This window comes from Oncorhynchus keta, chromosome 20 (genome assembly GCF_023373465.1).
Source record: "Oncorhynchus keta strain PuntledgeMale-10-30-2019 chromosome 20, Oket_V2, whole genome shotgun sequence".
Taxonomy (NCBI): Eukaryota; Metazoa; Chordata; class Actinopteri; order Salmoniformes; family Salmonidae; genus Oncorhynchus; species Oncorhynchus keta.
The window spans coordinates 26,641,431-26,657,762 of record NC_068440.1 but is presented as its reverse complement, the minus strand read 5'-3'; the positions used below and the strand labels follow the sequence as shown (position 1 = coordinate 26,657,762).

Below are 16,332 nucleotides of genomic sequence, written 5' to 3'. Positions count from 1 at the left end.
ATAACCCTAACCTAACCCTAATGAATATGACCACAACCCTAACCTAACCCTAATGAATATGACCATAACCCTAACCTAACCCCAATGAATATGACCATAACCCTAACCTAACCCTAATGAATATGACCATAACCCTAACCTAACCCTAATGAATATGACCATAACCCTAACCTAACCCTAATGAATATGACCATAACCCTAACCTAACCCTAATGAATATGACCATAACCCTAACCTAACCCTAATGAATATGACCATAACCCTAACCTAACCCTAATGAATATGACCATAACCGTAATGAATATGACCCTAACTGTCACGTCCTGGCCTTAGTTCCTTTTTTATGTCTCTGTTTTAGTTTGGTCAGGGCGTGAGTTGGGGTGGGTATTCAATGTTTTTGTTCTAGGTCTACTTTTGGCCTGGTATGGTTCCCAATCAGAGGCAGCTGTCAATCGTTGTCTCTGATTGAGAACCATACTTAGGTAGCCTGTGTTCCCACTATGATTTGTGGGTAGTTGTTTTCTGTTTTGTGTATTCACCTGACAGAACTGTTTTGTTTTTCCTTTCACTTTGTTATTTTGTTTCATGTGTTCAGTCTAATAAATTAACATGGACACTTACGACGCTGCATATTGGTCCGATCCTTCCTACTCCTCCTCAGACGACGAAGAGATTTGTTACACTAACCATAATGAATATGACCCTAACCCTAAAGAATATGACCCAAACCCTAATGAATATGACCCTAACCATAATGAATATGACCCTAACCCTAAAGAATATGACCCAAACCCTAATGAATATGACCCTAACCATAATGAATATGACCCTAACCCTAATGAATATGACCCAAACCCTAATGAATATGACCCAAACCCTAATGAATATGACCCTAACCCTAATGAATATGACCCTAACCCTAATGAATATGACCCTAACCATAATGAATATGACCCTAACCATAATGAATATGACCCTAACCATAATGAATATGACCCTAACCATAATGAATATGACCCTAACCCTAATGAATATGACCCAAACCCTAATGAATATGACCCAAACCCTAATGAATATGACCCTAACCCTAATGAATATGACCCTAACCCTAATGAATATGACCCTAAACCTAATGAATATGACATTAAACCTAACCATAATGAATATGACCCTAAACCTAATGAATATGACATTAAACCTAACCATAATGAATATGACCCAAACCCTAATGAATATGACCCAAACCCTAATGAATATGACCCTAACCCTAATGAATATGACCCTAACCCTAATGAATATGACCCTAACCCTAATGAATATGACCCTAACCCTAAACCTAACCCTAATGAACAAGATCCTAACCCTAATGAACAAGATCCTAACCCTAATGAATATGACCCTAACCCTAAACCTAACCCTAATGAATATGACTCTAATCCTAACCCTAATACATTTGACCCTAACCCTAAACCTAACCCAAATCAATGACTCTAATCCTAACCCTAATAAATATGACCCTGACCCTAACCCTAATGAATATAACCCTAATGACTAAAACTATAATCCTAACCTTAATGAATATGACTCTAATCCCAACCCTAATGAATATGAACGTAATCCTAACCCGAATGAATATGATCCTAACCCGAATGAATATGGCCCTGATACACAGACACAGGCCTATATCCAGATGCATTAGGATGAAATACGTATATATAGTATATTTGTAGAGTTAATTTACACAAAACAAAGGATAATGGCAGGTTCCAACTGTCAATGCTGACTGTAGAGAGTATCAAGGTGAAGTTGGAGTGTAGAGGAGAACGAATAGCAGCAGCTCTCTAATCAGTTCCTCAACACATCAGAAATACCCCATGAGGTAGTCTCTCCTCCCTACCTCCCCCTCTAACCCCTTACCTCCCCTGCATACTCAGCAAGCTCTCTCACAAAGAACAAAAACTGCCTTTCAAAAAGTTCCCAGAAACACACAGACTTCATCTTTTATTGCCACTCAACATGGGCTGTTTGAAGTCAAGAGACACTTCACTCCCTCCTTAAAAAGTGCTTTCTTCTCAGCATATCCCCTCACTCTACACCCCTATCCTACCCCCTCCTACCCCCTTATGACTTTTATACAGGCACTTAGATGCAGAATTAAGATGAAGACCTGTCAGAGTAAAAAAAAACATCAAGACCGGGAAGAGGGTGGGGAGGGAGTGACAGAGTGATGAGAAAGAAGGGGGAGAGGGGAGGAAGAGGGAGGGGAGAGAAAGGGAGAAGGGGAAGATGGAGGAAGGATAGTGGGATGATGAATGGGAAGAGAGGGGAAGAGGGAGGGAAGGGAGGATGATAAGAGAGAGAGGAGGAAGAGAGGGAGGAGGAAGAGAGGGAGGAGGAAGAAAGGGGGAGGATAAGAGAGAGGAAGAAGAGCGGGAGGAGGAAGAGAGGGAGGGAAAGAGAAGAGGAGAAGGGAGAATGATAGGAGAGAGACAAATAAGAGAGGGATGAGGAAGAGAGGGAGGGAGAGGAGGAGAAGGGAGGATGATAGGAGAGAGAGGAAGAAGAGAGGATGAGGAAGAGAGGGAGGGAGAGAGAGGAGGAGAAGGGAGGATGATAGGAGAGAGAGAAATAAGAGAGTGATGAGGAAGAGAGGGAGAGAGAGAGAGGAGAAGGGAGGATGATAAGAGAGGGAGGAGGAAGAGAGGGAGGGAGAGAGAGGAGGAGAAGGGAGGATGATAGGAGAGAATAAGCAAGAAATCCAGAATCCTCCAACCAGGGTTTCTGGAAAGCCTAGGCATTTTTGGAAAAGTTACCAGAATGTTGCAGGCAACGAAAGGACTATGTAACACCCCCCCATACCGTTAGAACTCGAGATTCTCCAACCGTTCCAAACCTCATGGACCCTGTCGGTCGGTCGGTAACACACCCCATACCGTTAGAACTCTAGATTCTCCAACCGTTCCAAACCTCATGGACCCTGTCTGTCGGTCGGTCGGTCTGTCGGTCGGTCGGTAACACCCCCATACCGTTAGAACTCTAGATCCTCCAACCGTTCCAAACCTCAAGGACCCTGTCTGTCGGTCGGTCTGTCGGTCGGTCGGTCTGTCGGTCGGTCTGTCGGTCGGTCGGTAACACACCCCATACCGTTAGAACTCTAGATCCTCCAACCGTTCCAAACCTCATGGACCCTGTCTGTCGGTCGGTCGGTCTGTCTGTCGGTCGATAACACACCCCATACCGTTAGAACTCTAGATCCTCCAACCGTTCCAAACCTCATGGACCCTGTCTGTCGGTCGGTCGGTCGGTAACACACCCCATACCGTTAGACCTCTAGATCCTCCAACCGTTCCAAACCTCATGGACCCTGTCTGTCGGTCGGTCGGTCTGTCTGTCGGTCGGTAACACACCCCATACCGTTAGACCTCTAGATCCTCCAACCATTCCAAACCTCATGGACCCTGTCTGTCGGTCGGTTGGTCGGTCTGTCTGTCTGTCACAGTCTGCACTGCAGCAGTCATTGTTGTGGCTGTGCTCCATTTGCAGGCTTTTCTGTTTATGTTCACTGTTCTCTAGAGCCTGGCAGCATGGTTTTATTAGGGACAGGGTCAGAAGGGTGCTCGGAGCAACGGGAAGATGGAGGAAGAAGCAGAAGAGGATTATGGGAATTGTCTTATAAAGTGCCATTCCACTGTAATTGGTCTGGGCTGTAGATCAGTGTGTGTTTACACGTACATGCATAAACACACACACACACACACACACACACACACACACACACACACACACACACACACACACACACACACACACACACACACACACACACACACACACACACACACACACACACACACACACACACTCTTGATAGGGGATCAGTGGGATCAAGGAGAAGATTGGTTCTGCCAGTAGCACTGCTGGAACCACTTAAGAGAGTGCATTGTAGGTGGAGAAGGGCACGCTGGGTAATGTAGGTAATGATGTGGTAGAAAGACAATTAGATGTAGTACAAGGGCTAGGGAGAATGAGAAAGAGGAAGAGAGAGATGAGAAAAGGAAAGAGGAGAGAGACACTGATATATAGAGGGAGAGAACATGAAAAATTGGAGGAAAGAGCGATAAGAGAGAGGGAAAGCAAGGGAAGAGAGAGAAAGAAAGAAAGAACATCCAGGTTGTTTTTTCCAGAGATAGATGAGGGGAGGAGTGGAAACATGTATCACTTTAGACCTGAAACTCACTACTAACACTTAGCCATACTTAAAGATGAGGTCACAAATGTTTCCCTTAAAGACTGTTTTTCCACTCTCACTATACACACACACGAATACACAGGACCCCCCCTCCCACAGGAACCCCCACCACCACCACACACACCACCACACACATTTTCCACCAATAAAGTTCTGAGTTGAAAACTGGAACATCTGTTTCTATATTCTGTCTCAACCTCCCGCTGATGTTATCACATTACTAGCCACTTCTGGAGTTTGAGACGGGACAGAGGGAGAGCAGGGAGCTGATTGGCTATTCAAACACTTCACTTATTTCAAAGTGTTTCCTTCCACCCACCACCAGGGTCTCAGAGGAACAGCAAACTGGCTCAGCCCCAGATGAAGCACTCTGGCTGGGCTCTCCCGGGAGCCTATCCCCTCTGAGCTGCAGAAGTTCTGGAGGTATTGCCCCAGGAGGAATATTATGGAGGGAAGAGATGCTGAAGAGGGAATCTGACAGATCATAAAAACACAACAAGACCACATCGGAGTCAAGACAGCTCCTGACATAGACAAACACACACGCATACAGATACACAGATACACAGACGCGCACGCACACACACACACACACACACACATGTAATGAATGGGTACCACATACTGAAAACACATGGCCTTTCTAACACAGCTAGACCAGACAGCTACCAACCTCAATCACACATACTCAGGCGTGGTCACGCACACACTTGCACCCTCTCACCCATTTTCAAGTAAAAGTCTGAAGTGAAGGCAGCAGACATGTGAAGTAGATAATACATTCCATTTCTGGCAAAAGCAATGACTTGGGACACATCGCATTTGACCGTATACCAGATTCTACCGTGGGGATAAAAATAGACTCACCTTTGGATGATGCTCCCAGGTCACATGACCAGAGGCTGAGGGTGAGCAGAACCAGGAAGCGGAGATTCCTCATGACGCACTCCTCTGGATACACACACACCTCAACTGCTACCTGGGAGAGAGGGAGGGAGAGGGAGAGAGAGAGAGAAACAAGGGGAGGAAGGGATATGGGGTTGGAAAGAGGGAGAGAGAAGGAGGAGATGGAGAGAGATATAGAGGAAAGGGAGGTGGAGAGGGAGAGAGTCAACATAAAAAATGACAATATTTGATATGAGAGCACATTGTAAGAAACAGGTAGTACACACAGAGAGACTACACAACCATTTACACTCAACTAATACTGAGTCAGCTGGTTGTATTGGTGTTGAACCACCAGTGTTGCAGGGAACTAGTTGTATTGGTGTTGATAGGTTAAGATTTCTGAACTTTAAATGAATCATTAGTTGTAATAGAGAAACGAGGGGTGCCATAGCCGAGGGGCTACACCAGAGGTTAATGGTGAGCTGTAGGAGGAAAGTATATAGTGGGTGCAATTAGGCTTGGAATGTATTGAGTGTAGGGAAAGTGATCACGTGGCAGGCATTGATAAGGGGAGAGAGTCATTGATTAGTGATGAAGGGGTCGAGGTCAGGTCACGTTAAGGAAGAAAGAAAAGTGTATGGCCCGTATCACTTAAGTTTCCTGCCTAGCAATAAAGATACAAAGGTTTGTTCAGATGTCTAGGAAGAGACTCAGCCTAGGAGAAATAGTTAAATATCAGTGCTTGTGTGAACAATGTCTTTGTCTAATGCAGCTGTATTGATCCTCTGGGAAGAATAAACTTGGTTAAGCTTCCATAGTGTCCGTTGAGTTTGTACTCTAAAAATTAGAACCTAACAGTGTTGAACCAACAGTGTTCCAGGAACTGGTTGTATTGGTGTAGAACCAACAGTGTTCCAGGAACTAGTTGTATTGGTGTAGAACCAACAGTGTTCCAGGAACTAGTTGTATTGGTGTAGAACCAACAGTGTTCCAGGAACTAGTTGTATTGGTGTAGAACCAACAGTGTTCCAGGAACTAGTTGTATTGGTGTAGAACCAACAGTGTTCCAGGAACTAGTTGTATTGGTGTAGAACCAACAGTGTTCCAGGAACTAGTTGTATTGGTGTAGAACCTACAGTGTTCCAGGAACTAGTTGTATTGGTGTAGAACCAACAGTGTTCCAGGAACTGGTTGTATTGGTGTAGAACCAACAGTGTTCCAGGAACTAGTTGTATTGGTGTAGAACCAACAGTGTTCCAGGAACTGGTTGTATTGGTGTAGAACCAACAGTGTTCCAGGAACTGGTTGTATTGGTGAAGAACCAACAGTGTTCCAGGAACTAGTTGTATTGGTGTAGAACCAACAGTGTTCCAGGAACTAGTTGTATTGGTGTAGAACCAACAGTGTTCCAGGAACTAGTTGTATTGGTGTAGAACCAACAGTGTTCCAGGAACTAGTTGTATTGGTGTAGAACCAACAGTGTTCCAGGACCTAGTTGTATTGGTGTAGAACCAACAGTGTTCCAGGAACTAGTTGTATTGGTGTAGAACCAACCGTGTTCCAGGAACTAGTTGTATTGTTGTAGAACCAACAGTGTTCCAGGAACTATGTGTATTGGTGTAGAACCAACAGTGTTCCAGGACCTAGTTGTATTGGTGTAGAACCAACAGTGGTCCAGGAACTAGTTGTATTGGTGTAGAACCAACAGTATTCCAGGACCTAGTTGTATTGGTGTAGAACCAACAGTGGTCCAGGAACTAGTTGTATTGGTGTAGAACCAACAGTGGTCCAGGACCTAGTTGTATTGGTGTAGAACCAACAGTGTTCCAGGAACTAGTTGTATTGGTGTAGAACCAACAGTGTTCCAGGAACTAGTTGTATTGGTGTAGAACCAACAGTGTTCCAGGAACTGGTTGTATTGGTGTAGAACCAACAGTGTTCCAGGAACTGGTTGTATTGGTGTAGAACCAGCAGTGTTCCAGGAACTAGTTGTATTGGTGTAGAACCAACAGTGTTCCAGGAACTAGTTGTATTGGTGTAGAACCAACAGTGTTCCAGGACCTAGTTGTATTGGTGTAGAACCAACAGTGTTCCAGGACCTAGTTGTATTGGTGTAGAACCAACAGTGGTCCAGGACCTAGTTGTATTGGTGTAGAACCAACAGTGTTCCAGGTGTAACAGTATAGCTTACTTCCCTCTCCTCGCCCCAGCCTGGGCTCGCCATTTCAAATCGGCCACACAGGAACTAGTTGTATTGGCGTTGAACCAACAGTGTTGCAGGTTTGAATCCCACATCGAGCCAAAATTAGCTACCATATTCATAGAAAACTGTCCTGGGGGGCCTCCCGAGTGGCGCAGCGGTCTAAGGCACTGCATCACGGTGCTTGAGGCGTCACTACAGGCGTCACTTGAGCGAGGTTTGGCGGGTTATGTTTCAGAGGACGCATGACACGACCTTCGCCTCCCGAGCCCGTTGGGGAGTTGCAGCGATGAGACAAGATTGAAATTGGATCGCAATTGGATATCACAAAAAATTGTGGAGAAAAAGTGGGTAAAACAGAACAACTAAAAACATACTGAATATGATAAAAACTGTCCTGATTATCATAATAGCTAAGATCTGATGTGTTGAAGATGAGGTTGAAAAGGTGATAAGGTACAGTATGTGTATATTAATTAGCTAACTGATGGCCAGTATTCATATGGGAGAAATGTCACTCAATGTAGTCTGATGATCCTCATTATAGTGTCCATCTGGACCTGACCAGCTGTGACTGGATACTGACACACACACACACACACACACACACACACACACACACACACACACACACACACACACACACACACACACACACACACACAAGCACAAACTCATAAAAATAAACCTGCATAAACAAACGCTATACACGCATGCATGAAAGTACAAAGAACAGACCCAGAAGAAATGCACAAAGGCAAAAACACACAAACAACTTAGTGTACATCTGGGGAGTATTTCACTGGAGCCACGACAGCGTTATAGCCAACCACCAGCGCCAGATGGTCACATGTGGCCTGACAACAGCACACACACACAAACGCACACACACACACTTGTGACTTTTCTAACACGTCAACTACATTGCCCTTTAGGCTCAGCTGGAGTAGATCAGTTATAATGATTGTGAAAGTGTAGCTTGTCCCCTGACACAGACACAGGCAGCCTCAGTAACGATTACTTACACACACACACACATACACACACATACCACTCCTCTGTTTCCAGGTACAGCAAACCCCTGAAGACAGACAGAAACACAGACTGGGAGTCTTTACCCACCTATCCAGGACAAGCAATTACCCACAAACCCCTGGGTCATAGTATGACCCTGTTTTGAATTCCAATCTTTCTCGATTTAGACTACCTACATCTCAAAAGACACCCTAGTGTTCCCCATACAGGGCACTAGTCTTGACCAGAACCCTAGGTGGGGTCATTTAGGAAAAGAGTCTGAGTCCTCCAGAGAAGAACTAACTAGCTGCAAGGCGATGAAAGAACATAATATATGTCTATTCCTGATCATTTAGGGCCAACTTGAGACCGGTCCAGCCGGCTGCATAACTTTTGTCAGACATAAAGCATTGATGTCAACGGGTTAGCCTATTCAGGATAGATATACTCATAAAAATGAAAAAGTATGAACACATCCCAAGTTAGCTCACATCAACACCTTCCTCCCAGACACCCTGGACCCACTCCAATTCGTTTACCGCCCCAACAGATCCACAGATCTCTTTCTTTCTTCTCTCAGAGTATGTTCTAACAGCTGGCCATAACAGATAAAGGCTGTGTTCGCTGTTAAGGAGGGACTGGCTCTCTGTCTGTGGAAGAAACACAGGACAACAGGAGGGGAAAAAGACAGCTCTGAAAGTCACCTAAGACACACTTAGACAGACTGTCGGACAGACACACCACACACACATGACCGGTGATTGTCAAACTTAACCATTGAGTAACATTTGATATAATATTACAATATATAATTTGTGTGTAATAACATCAATACAGATGCGGTATAATGATGTTGTACTGTTTGTATAGGATGTGTGTGACAAAGTACATTAGTGTGTTGTGTGCTGCTGTGTGTAAACTGCAGCTCCTCTTGAAATGTCTTCGGTCACATGCCCACCTCACTGAGTGACAGCCCAATCACAGGACTTATCCCTCTCAGACACTGAGGAGTGGACTTGGTGCTGTGCTTTGAAAACAACCTCAAATCCATTCTGTAGGGTCAGGCCCCTAAAGGCTAAGACCACACACACACACACACACACACACACACACACACACACACACACACACACACACACACACACACACACACACACACACACACACACACACACACACACACACACACACACACACACACACACACACACACACACACACACACACACACACACACACACACACACACACACACACACACTAGGACCTCATTCAACCCAGTCTGTGATTAATAGGCCAAGCATTCATGTGTTTCAGACCTGTTGCAACGTGAGACATGGAATGAAGGCAGACAGAGTAACTAAATATAATGTATGTCCTGAGGCTTCAGTAGTCCCTCCAAATATTCACTGACCCAGGTTAAGCCAAGATTGGAGCAAATTAAAAGGGAGACCGTATTCAAGGGATGACTCCTTTAATAAACAGTGACAAGTCGTTACTATATCTCCTCTGGGCTGCGTTCAAAAAGTGTAGTTATCATGAGTGTTCATAATGAGAAGCCAAAGCAGAAGGAACATTGCCTTACAGTTACAGTTCCCGTTTAAAAAGATTGAACGCTACTTTGACTTGTAAGTATTTTTTAAACCTCCCGCTTTGGGCTGGATGTGTCAATGTGCAGTTCATACATGCATAATCTATGAGCAGAATTACTGTGCAGCGCCATTTTCGCTACATTTTCCCCCACATGCGCCAGCCCTAGCAATTTGAGATTAAGCCAATGAGCTTCAGCCCTCGTCATTAGACTGACTGCTAGCAAAAGCCTGCCCACCTTTGTCCAATAAGGTGCAGGACGGGCCCAACGGCTCAATGGGCACAGCAGAGAGAGAGAGAGAGATAGAGAGCAATAACTTGATGCACATTTCTGCACATATGCGACATAGTACACAATTTCCGGGGACCACTTTCGACCTCTCAAGAGGTACTTTCGACTGGCTGAAATTATACAAACGTTCGACAGTGCATCTTTATTAGTTCTATCAAGTAGCTATTGAGTCAGGGAAATACTCTGTAAATATCACGTTCTGTCTTAAATTGCACTTTGAAATGCAAGGATACTGGGAACAATTGTTTTGAGAATTTTGCAGCCTTTTGCATAGTCTATCTAACAAACATAGACATGTCTGCGGGTCCCACCAGAGATCATTGCAGCACAGTTGGCATTTTTCATACTGCTGTTGGATTGTTGTTCAGACAGTCAACTTTGGGATAAAAAACATTTTTGATGTCCAGCAAATGATTTGGAATTGGTCATCGTTCTGCTTTGTATGCTTTAGCCTATTGCATTAAAGGGACATATTTGTGGCATTATTCACACACTCTCAGCATTCGCTGCTTCAAGTTAAGTAGCCTACCTTTTCTCTCCTAGTTAGGTGTGTGAGATCAAGTGCACCTAGTACCTATATATGTGGTCTTAATGAAATAGAGTAGGCTGCCTATGCACTGGCTGAGAATCACGTGGCAGTGATCTTTCCAAGGCAATGAAATAAAATGTGATTAGACATTAGTTTGCTACAGTATCTGTAAATAAATATTGATCATGGAAAGAAGTGGAGGCCCCCCCCCCCCCTGAAAAATCTGAATAAAAAATTATAGTATTTAAAACAAATTTCTTCACAAAAGCAGTGCACTGGGCCTTTACTAGTCCTGTATTAGCGGACCGATATAGCCGTCTGTAGCGCGGGACTAACGTGTTCATTTTCAATCAATTTTCATGACCCATTTATTTGTCTCTGCCTGCTAATCGTCCTCCTAAAACATAGGCTATATCCTATATGCTAATCATCCTCCTAAAACATAGGCTATATCCTATATGCTAATCATTTTCCTAAAAGGTAGGCTATATCCTATATGCTAATCATCCTCCTAAAAGGTAGGCTGTATACTATACGCAAAACGTAGCGAGTGCAAGTATCGATCTCATCATTCTTGCTGCTTCAAGTTCATTAGCCATTTAAGCCAAGAGTAGGTTATAGCCTATGCATGGGCACTGGGAAGTTATCTTTCAAATAAAATGTGCTTCCTAAATAAGATTTGGTTATAGTTTACATCACTGTCAAGAAATAAATATTGATCACTCATATTTGTCTCCGTCTGAATAATTATAAAGTAACTCAAGAGAAAGTGCAAGTCTCTCGAACTGTGCTCTCTTCAAACTACAGCCCAGTAATACACATGGCCTAATATAATGGGCCACGTGGTATTTTCTGGTCATTTAACATATTTCTAGGCCTCCCGAGAGGCCCAGCGGTCTCAGGCACTGCATTTCAGTGCTTGATCCGTCACTACAGATCTGGGTTTGATCCCGGGCCGTGTCACAGCCAGCCGCGACAGGGAGACCCATGTGTTGGCACACAATTGGCCCAGCGTTATCTGGGTTAGGGGAGTGTTTGCACGCTAACACGGTCGACAGTTGTATGGTGTTTCCTCTGACACATTGGTGTGACTGGCTTTCAGGTTAAGCAAGCAGTGTGTCAAGACGTAGTGCGGTTTGGCAGGGTCGTGTTTAAGAGGACGCATGGCTCTCAACCTTCGCCTCTCCCGAGTCTGTTCGGGAGTTGCAGCGATGGGACAAGATTGTAACAACAAATTGGTGAGAAAAAGGGGTAAAGCTACAAAAAAAATGGAATAAAAGTAGACAATGTGTGTGTGCGTGTAAAAATGGTTGCTGTAACTGAAGTCTACCGCATGGGCCTATCATCGCTCCACTTCTGGGCCTGCAGAATAAACTAGATTTATTTCATGATTTATAGAACTCATGGTCTGTCTCTAATTTTCAACTCATGTGTAAAAAGTACTCTTTTATGTTGGCTGACATCACATTCACACATGTTTTCCATTGCGTTGTTCAACCTCAAGGGAAGGGTTTGAGGCTCGACTAAACCGTTGCTATTTGAAAAGGCTAAAGCACTACAGCCAACCGATGCAGGAGAGGAATAATACACACGGGTCTCATAGACTATACTTAACATAGTAAACATAAATCAGGGCCACTCAAATTATAATAATAATAATAATAATATATGCCATTTAGCAGACGCTTTTATCCAAAGCGACTTACAGTCATGTGTGCATACATTCTACGTATGGGTGGTCCCGGGGATCGAACCCACTACCCTGGCGTTACAAGCGCCATGCTCTACCAACTGAGCTACATGTTACGTTTGGTATGGTTACATAAGATAGGGTACTAAAGAATATAACCCGAACATCTAGCAACCCAAAGGTTGTGTGTTCGAATCACATCATGGACAACTTTATAATTTTAGCAAATTAGCAACTTTGCAACTACTTACTACTTTTGAGCTACTTTGCAACTATTTAGCATGTTAGCTAACCCTTACCCTAAACTTAACCCTTTTAGCCAACCTTTCCCCTAACCTAAACCATTTTAGCTAACCCTTCCCCTAACCCTTTAACCTAACTCCTAACCTTAAACATGACCTGAAGAACTAACCCTAGGGCTAAAGTTAGCCAGCTAGCTAATGTTAGCATTAGCCACCTAGCTAATGTTAGCCACAACAAATTGGAATACGTAACATGTCATACATTTTTGCAAATTCAGAACATATTGTATGAATTGCAATTCGTAACATATTGTACAAATTGCATTCATAGCATATCATACGAAATGCATGATGGACATCCACAAATGTACCCATATCATACAAAATGTAACATATAATTTATGTACAGAATAATAAGGTTAGTATAATAGGAAATGCTCTGAGACCACGTTGGAATATGGGGTCATGAATATATAGGCTCTTATGTTGACATCAGGCAAGTTTCCAATGTGAGTTCATTCTAGAAGCAACAGATAATCAGGTGCCTCAAGGCAGTAGAACAAGCATAGTGGACATTATAGAAATCCATTCCATCCCTGTAAAGATTTGCTAAGCGTTTTGGTTGAGATGTATAGAATTGGTTATCCATATGCGATTGGTGAACATAATAATGTAACATCTTAATTTGATCAACCTGTTGCATGAGAACTTTCCACTTTGACATTTCAGACGTGATTGTCCCTTAAATCCACGTACTAAAGCCACACGTCTCTGAATGCAGAGATATTTATTATCCCTTGGGCATAAAGCAAGGGCAACCACCATGTGAAACTAGACTTCACGAGAAAGCCAGCTGTGACCTATGCGCAGTTACACACATTCACTTTTCAACCAAATCTATCCGTGGATTAAACTGCCACTACACAATTAGCTACATTCAGTTTTGCTTTCCCCTCATATTGTAAGGCTACTGTGTATTGAATATTGCGTGCGCCAACAGTCCCACTTGGTAGCCGACTAAACTCAACTCCACGATTTATGATGGAGTTGAGGGGCGACGAGTGTGGGCGGACTGGAGCACCCGATGTCACATAAAATTACGTTTTTTAAAGAATATTCTTTGAGTGCTGAAATCAATAGATTTACATAAAAAGCTTCAGTTCGCCCACACTAGTCGCCGCTCAACTCCATGGTAAATCGTGGAGTTGAGTTTAATCGGCTACCCACTTGGTTAACCACTTCAGTCATAACAAGGGGCGGCAGTGGTTAGCGCGTTCGACTAGTAACCGAAAGGTTGCAAGTTCGAATCCCCGAGCTGACAAGGTACAAATCTCTCGTTCTGCCCCTGAACAGGCAGTTAACCCACTGTTCCTAGGCCGTCATTGAAAATAAGAATTTGTTCTTAACTGATTTGCCTAGTAAAATAAAGGTAATAAAATAAAAAACATGTGAAGTTGCATGTAGACTAATTGCTGTCAGAAAGGTGTTCGTTACGCCTTGAACAGTAGAAAACAGATATGAAATGCAGACCAGATAACAATACATGCATGGTAGGCCTATCGTTAAAGAGCTATGGCCTTGGTGAGACATGCGCTATTGACAAAAATGACTTGCTTCAGCGCAACTGCAATCGATAAAAAAACGGTTATCCATACTTACAGCTATAGTTAGATCTCTGCAGTTACGACAACATTAATCCAAAATCTACAGTAGCCTATATGCTGCCGAGGCTGGTAAAAAAAAACATTTGCTGCTGTCCCGTTGTAATCCACACTGTTCTCTCCCTTCAATACTTTTTCTGCTGTAGCCTTCTTACCAGGGGAAAGAAAAAGTTACTGCCAGAGTGATCATGTCCAACTTCTTTCCCCTCCCCTCTTTCTGCTTGCTGATGTTCGAAACAACTTTATTCTCTCTCTCTCAATTCAACTCTCTCTCTCTCCCTCTCTCTCCCCCCTCGTCTCGTTTTCTCTGGGACATCCTCCACTTAGAACGAGTAGTGACATCATCTGGTCCAGCATTGTAAAATGAGACGCGAGCATACCCCTCTCTCCCTCCCCTGCCTTTTTCCTTTTATCCCCTACGTTACACTCAGCCAGGTCACCCATGATACAAGTCAGTACAGCTCTCTCCGTCTCTCACAAGTCGGGTTCGTTTGATACATCTGTGTAAACTACTCACGTTCTGCCGCCGTGGTCGACTGTCCGCCACAAGATAAGGCGATGTCATTGCTGTAGTCAGGCCTAAAGCTACTCTGTCTCTTCACTTAAAATAATGTGGCGTAGATACAACTGTTTTATAAACACAATTTATATGCAATGTTAACAATTCTTTCTGCAAAACATGCAGCTATTTGTGGTCTGTTATTGTTGTAATTAAAAAGTGATACATTATATCATCATCATCATCATCATCATCATCATCATCATCATAATCACTAATCTTCAATTGAATCATTTTAATGATTGACAGATGAGTCCAGCTGCAACCATGACTGGTTTTATTGTCAGCAAACAATATAATGTCCCTTTACCTGGCCATTCACAATGAATGGCTCATTTTTATGGTCATATCAATCTAATTTGAATTGATTGTAACTCAAAAAAGTAAATAAAGAAACAGGCAAGTAGATACAATTATCTGTTCTCTTGGCGTCCTTGTTATGTTGCAAGTTGTTGGCAACCTCTTGGTACGCACACAAGGACACGCACACACACACACACACACACACACACACACACACACACACACACACACACACACACACACACACACACACACACACACACACACACACACACGCACACGCTCACACACACACACACACATGCTCACACACACACACACAAACACATGCTCACACACACACACACACACACACACACACACACACACACACACACTCTCACACACACACACACGCATAATGAATATTCTGCCTCTGTAATCTCATGTAGGCCAGTTTCCCTGATCCACACTATCGGACAGTGAATGTCATCGATCAGGAACCAGACACATCTATTTGTACACTTCACAGTGAGGGGCTTGTTTCCTTACTACACTGTTCTGTACAAGAGAAGAATCACAGTGGATCAATCTAGATTGGGACAGAGAGAAAGTGAAAGAGGGATAGATACACTGAGAGACAGAAAGAAAGGGAGGCAGACAAAAGGATGGAGGGTCAGAAAGAGGACAAGAGGAAGGGGATAGAGGGAGATAAATAAAAAGAGTAGAGAGACAGAAAGAAAGGGAGGCAGACAAAGGGATGGAGGGTCAGAAAGAGGACAAGAGGAAGGGGATAGAGGGAGATAAATAAACAAGAGTAGAGAGACAGCGATCCAGAGAACAGATTCTATTAAAACCCAGCCATACAGCGGTCCAGAGAACAGATTCTATTAAAACCCAGCCATACAGCGGTCCAGAGAACATATTCTATTAAAACCCAGCCATACAGCGGTCCAGAGAACAGATTCTATTAAAACCCAGCCATACAGCGGTCCAGAGAACAGATTCTATTAAAACCCAGCCATACAGCGGTCCAGAGAACATATTCTATTAAAACCCAGCCATACAGCGGTCCAGAGAACAGATTCTACTGAGACCCAGCCATACAGCGGTCCAGAGAACAGATTCTACTGAGA

The 16,332-nt window shown here is 43.6% G+C and overlaps 1 protein-coding gene across 3 annotated transcripts in view; it reads right to left on the bottom strand.

Moving 5' to 3' along the window:
* LOC118371113 (collagen alpha-1(XVI) chain-like) overlaps nt 1-14,644 on the bottom strand; it is a 129,314-nt gene extending 114,670 nt beyond the window's left edge. For 2 of the 3 annotated variants that reach the window (XM_052472491.1, XM_052472494.1), the window contains exons 1-2: nt 14,354-14,644; nt 5,117-5,228 (exon numbers count right to left, since the gene is read on the bottom strand). In XM_052472491.1, coding sequence (XP_052328451.1) covers nt 5,117-5,189 — 73 coding nt within the window. In that variant the 5' untranslated portion in view covers nt 5,190-5,228; nt 14,354-14,644. The remainder of the gene's footprint in view (nt 1-5,116; nt 5,229-14,353) is intronic. The other variant, XM_052472492.1, reaches the window with a different exon arrangement.
* Between the last annotated feature and the right edge of the window lie 1,688 nt (nt 14,645-16,332).